The sequence below is a fragment of the Rhodamnia argentea genome, chromosome 4 (assembly GCF_020921035.1).
Source record: "Rhodamnia argentea isolate NSW1041297 chromosome 4, ASM2092103v1, whole genome shotgun sequence".
Taxonomy (NCBI): domain Eukaryota; kingdom Viridiplantae; phylum Streptophyta; class Magnoliopsida; order Myrtales; family Myrtaceae; genus Rhodamnia; species Rhodamnia argentea.
The window spans coordinates 15,642,321-15,647,993 of record NC_063153.1 but is presented as its reverse complement, the minus strand read 5'-3'; the positions used below and the strand labels follow the sequence as shown (position 1 = coordinate 15,647,993).

General features: G+C 43.6%; 1 protein-coding gene across 1 annotated transcript; it reads right to left on the bottom strand.

The window, feature by feature from the left end:
• Window positions 1-1,052: 1,052 nt before the first annotated feature.
• LOC125314826 (disease resistance protein L6-like) lies at window positions 1,053-5,377 on the bottom strand. The gene is made up of 5 exons (XM_048278051.1): window positions 4,760-5,377; window positions 3,458-4,580; window positions 2,794-3,075; window positions 1,207-2,673; window positions 1,053-1,100 (listed from the first exon to the last, which is right to left on the bottom strand). The coding sequence occupies exons 1-5, from the start codon at window positions 5,233-5,235 to the stop codon at window positions 1,053-1,055; spliced, it is 3,396 nt and encodes a 1,131-aa protein (XP_048134008.1). The 5' UTR covers window positions 5,236-5,377.
• Between the last annotated feature and the right edge of the window lie 296 nt (window positions 5,378-5,673).

The window sequence follows — 5,673 nt, the reverse complement described above, 5'->3', positions numbered from 1 at the left end:
TACCACCTGAAAAGCTTCAAAATCCTGTCAAAGAAAGCATCAACCAAATGTCAACACATCAATTAACCTCCACCAAGATTCTAGCAAGGGACACTAATTTTTGGGGTAAAAAAGTCCACTAGAAGTCGACAAAAAGGCCACCAAGAATCAAACTCGCTGCAGCGAGTAGAGCAGCAACCTCGTCTTACACAACGAATTTTGGGGTGTCATATCTCTCTATCTTACTCCGTATTAGTCAGTTAACAGTCACAAGAGAGCTCATCCAAAGTACCAAGAGACCCAAAAACTCCTTGGAACAAAAATTTCGCCGGACAGCTGATGAAATCTGGGACGGGACACTGCTGGCTGCAGTAACCCTAAAATCTCACAATTCAAACTCACTGCAGCGAACAGAGCAGCGACCTCGTCTTACGTAGCAAATTTTGGGGCGTCATATCTATCTACCTTACTCAGTATCAGTGAGTTAACAGTCACAAGAGGGCTCATCCAAAGCACTGAAAGACCCACAAATACTTAGAACCAAAAATTGACCGGCAGCTGATGAAATGTGGGATGGAACACTGTTGGTTCCAGTTATTCTAAAGTAGTTTTCAAAAAATAAATATCTCTCGAACGGAAAGTCCAAATCGCGATCCGTAAAATCTCACAATTCCAAGACAACCCTAAAGTTAAAAAAAAAACAACACAATTTCACGGCACAACAATCTCTAGAATCAACCTGGGAACCTAAAACCCCGAACTGATCCAATATTACAGCTTAACGGAGCAAGTCTCTTTGATTTAATAAAGGTGAATTAAGGTTTCGAATTCTTACCGAGCGCTTCGAAACGACATTAACCTGGCTTGCCGAGGCGTGCGACAGAACTACCTTCCTTCCCCCTCTCTCGGTTCCCGCTCTTTTCTGTTCTCTATTTCTTTTGCCGAGTCACTCCGCTCTCTTTTCCTGCTCCTTATTTTTCCTATGAACCAGGTCCGGAAGGAAATAAGAAGATGGACTAAGGAAAGTAGGCTAAGGCCTCTTGGGCCTAAATTTTCCTTTTCAGGAGAGCTCTTCAGTGGGCCGAGATCTGCTCGGCCCAAATCTTCTTCAATGAACTCCTCTTGGGAAGTTTGGGAATCAGGCGATGTCGATTCCCAGGAATAATCGAAATCTTCTAAGAAGACGGGCCCACTTCCAGACCACCTTACATATCTCTCTGGGCAAACCTCGACATCACATGAATTTGGGATACCGGGCAACTTTTGCACCAATCTACAAACGTAGACTCTCAAAGTGTGGAGCTTCTCTAGCTTCAGCGTACCAGGAGTGGGCCTTTCTGTGGAACTGCAATCTCCAGTTGAAGAAGATGATGGTTGGGATTCGATCTCAATTAATTGCGGGCAGTACTCCACGCTCAGCACTCGGAGCTCCTTTAAGCTTGATAGATTCGATAGCCTCATGAGCGACTTGCACTTGCGCACTTGCAGTCGCTGGAGGTTTTCTAGCTGTCCAGGCACATTTCCAAACTCAATCTCTCTTAACCGACATCCAGAGAGCTTCAATTCGGACAAATTTCCCAGGTTGGGAAACATTGGCCATTCTATTGGGGTGTTCACATCTTCTAGGCTCAAGACTTCTAAACTGGACGGAAGCCGGATCAGAGACCGTGGGTCGGGACAAGTTATTTCAAGTGACCGGAGCTGAGAAAGGATGCTCAAGTCAGTCGGAGGGAAGTTGCATTGGGAAAAAACCAGTCTCAACGTCTGCAATTTATGGAGCCTGCCAAGCCACTCGAGGTTCGGGTTTGGAATACATCCTTTTGTTCTTTTATGTAACTTACAGTCAAAAGCGCAATCACTTATGTCCAGATGATGTAAATTAGTGAGGTTCGAGAGGTCGGGTACTGCCTGCAACGTTGAAGACGACAACTCTAGCTTTGTTAAACTTGTTGGGAGATCTGGTAGCGTCTCAAGCCCGCAACAATCCTTTAAAATAAGTTCTTGGAGACTAGAAAGCTGATTGACTGTCATTGGCAGTCCACTAACCTTGCTCCTGGACAAGTTCAGAATCTTCAATTGGGATAGTCCCGCGATTTCACTAGGAATTTCGCCCTCGAGATGTCTACAATATCCCGCAATCAACTCCTCAAGATTCTCCAGAGTCCATATGCTCGTTGGAAGCCCTCTTATCATGGTCCAATCCAAACGCATGGACTTCAACCTTTTAAGATTGCCAATAGAATCAGGTAATTCTGCAACAGCAGTATGAGATAAATCCAAAGAGAGGAGCGATCTCAGCTCTCCAATTGAATCCGGAATTTCACTAATATACTGACAACCCCGTACAGATAGATGCTTTAAACCCAGTAGAACTCCTATTGAGTGCGGAAGTCCTCTAAAAGCATCCTGATTTTCTACCTTCAGCACTGACAATGATTGGAGACCCCCAATTGCGTCAAATATTTGAAGAACGGGAAAATAGGCCATCGGCATCAGCAGCGACCCCAGCTTATACTTCTTACTGATTTCCAAGTACTTTAGGCGGCCCAGCTGATCGATAGAGCTATTGATTCTTTCCAATTCTTGACAATGTCTGAAAACCAATTTTTTCAAATTCACGCACTTGGAGAAGTCAGGTGTCCTCTTCAAATGATCGCACCTTGTCAGATATATAACTTTCAAGTTATCATTCACCTGTGAAACAACCAATTTTTGAGGGGAAAAAAAAACCACATTGGCATAGGTGAAGTTCAACACGATGTGACAAATGTGTACACACACAAAGAAAAACCAAAGTGTTATACGAAATTGTACCATGCACGATCCCCATCCATTCCAGTCTTCAGTAATGTCGCTCTCTGAAATCTTGAGAACGGCCAACTTCCTTAGACATAAACCGGTGGCTTGTAGGTTAGAAGGACAATGGCGCCAAGAGAGCCATTTTAGATTTGAGAGAAGATTTGTGAAGTCTCCAACAAAATTTCCCCCATCCAATTCGAGGAACCTTAACCTAGGCAGCCTCGAAAATTCGTCGCTCGTAAAATTATGTCCATCGGCAAGTCCTGTGAGTTTGAGCGTTTCAATTTTGTATGTTCCCTGACAATTTCAAAGCAACAAATAGCAACACGAGTGAACAATTTAGAGTAAGTACTAGATATCGGAATAGGGAGCATATATTTTGATTCAACAGATTGTAAACATAAGTGAACCGGCAAAATAGGGGCACATAGATATTATTATCTTGTACGAAAAAGGGCAAATTCCTTGAATCATTATCCCTCCCACTTACCTGGGATTTGTAATAGTAAAAATTAGTTTTTTTTTTTTGGAATGTTGTTCATTTCTCTCAAATTATGCAAAATCATCAATGTCCTGTGTGTGAAGATGGGCAAACATTTTGGATGAAAATGAACTCTAAATGCACATAACTGCATGTTTAGTTTTTCCATTAGCAATTAACTATTTTACTAAGACATACCAGGTTATTCTGTACCATGTCTAAGGCGTCCGTCGGACACCACAACCTACTGCACTCTCCAGGAAATTGAAAGCTTTCTCGCCGGACAATATATCTCCCAAGATCTCTAAGTTGGTCGTGCATCCATAGCCTATCATCCTCAATGACTTTTATCAAAGATAAGCGAATGAGGGCAGTGAGTCCAGTGATTGGGAAAAACTTACAAGCTTTCCACAAGTAATATGCATGGATTCTTTCTTCACCAATGCAGTGACATGCGATGTCAAGAAAAATTTGCTGTTGCTCATAATCTAATTCGTTAAAACTTATCAACAACTTTTCCTTGACAGTCTTATTGGGCACTTCCTTCAACTTCTTCAATGTGTCTTTCCATGTTTTCATGGTTTTCGAACGGAGTGACGAACCAATGACTTCAAGAGCCAATGGTAGTCCTCCAGTAATTCTGACGATATCACTTGCAATAGTGCTGCATTCTTGTGGAGGCGAGTCTCCTACAAAGGAGTGCTTGCGGAAAAGTTGAAGAGCATGGTGAAACTGCATTTCCTTCATTTCATAAAAAAAGAAATCTCCATGACGCACTGGGACGATATTGTCATCTACGGTGTTGATTTCCGGCGCTAAGGCATCGGTGTTCCTAGTTGTGATAATAATTCGGCTTCCTGGACCAAACCAACTAGACTCACCGGCTAGTTTCATGAGCTGGTCTCTGTTGTCCAAATCATCCAGAACAAGGATGACCTTCTTATCACTGATTACTCTTTTAATCAGGCCCACCCCATCGGCAGCATCCATAATATCAAGACGTCTCATACCGGGAAGGTCACGTACTAATTTCTGCTGCAGACTTACAACATTGTCTGCACGGACATCTGAAAGAAAGCTGAAACATTGAAACTGAGAAGAGATGCGCCTGAAGATGGCTCTAGCAAGAGTTGTTTTTCCGATACCGCCCATGCCGTGAATCACCACAAATCGAACATCGGGAGTGCCTTGGCTTAACAGCTCCATAAGAGCTTCCATCTGATCCTCAACTCCCACCAAGTCATCACGCCAGTCTCTCTGCATAGACCATCCCAGCTTACGAAGAACATCTTCCACAACAAGTGCTGTAAGTTTATCTTGGCTGCCATATACATAATGCAACCGTCTCAGCTTGAGAAACCACAGACATATATGTGGCGCAGAAGCGTAAATATGTAAAACCAGAAACTTAAATTGTTAAAATCAAGCAAAAATTATCAGTTCATTTCATATTCTTTTAAGAGTCATCTAAATGAAAGTGCAGAAGGTGCCATTAATTACCCGTGATCTTTTAAGTTCCATCCCTTGATTCCGGCGACCTCTCTCAGGGCCTCCTCCCACTGCTTCGCCGCATCTACACCGGACTCTCGCTCGTGCTTCTGTAGGGCCTTCCCATACGATCCAGTTTTGAGCTTAACATCGGATGCATCCACGTCGTAGAAGATGGGCAAGATCACTTTCTCGCCTCTCTTTCTACACGCCACCATGTACGCCAGCTCGCGGAGGCACCATTTACTGGAAGCGTAGTCTTTAGAGAAGATCGGTACGTAGATCTTCGAATTGGAGATTGCTCTCAGAAGCTCGCCTCCGATCTCTTCCCCGACGCGGAGCTTTTCGTCGTCTTTGAAGACGCGTATCCCGGCCCGGATCATGGCCGCATAGAGAGTGTCGGTCATGGTTAAGCGAGTGTCCGGCCCTCTGAAGCTTAAGAACACCTCGTAATCCCTCGTGGTCGAATTTCCTTGGGGAGGTTCCATTCCTGCGATCTTCGGCTACGGAAGGGATGTCAAACTTCTCTGCTTGTTCGAAATCGCAACTTTCTAATCACCTCGTCCCTGTTTTCAATTTGCAAGGTAGAACGGTCAGACTAACTATTCTGTCCCAAAAACAAAAACTGTCAACTGAGAGCGAGAGGAGTGCGAAGATCAATCACTGAAGTAACCTGCTTGGTTCTTGGTCCAGCTAAGACAGAGAAGCCAAAAGTGAACTGGAGATGTAAAAGATCTCGTTGAGACCGTTTGGTGAGAACTCTCTCAACTTACGATTAAACTCAACTATCTTTCCGTGCCTCCAAAATTCCCGTCCTGGAAAACTAGTGAGGAGCGTCCCTTGAATGGGATATTCTCCCCGTCGCGTTATCAATTATTCTCAAAATTTAAATTATTAAATAAATATTAAAAAATAAGATCCGAAAA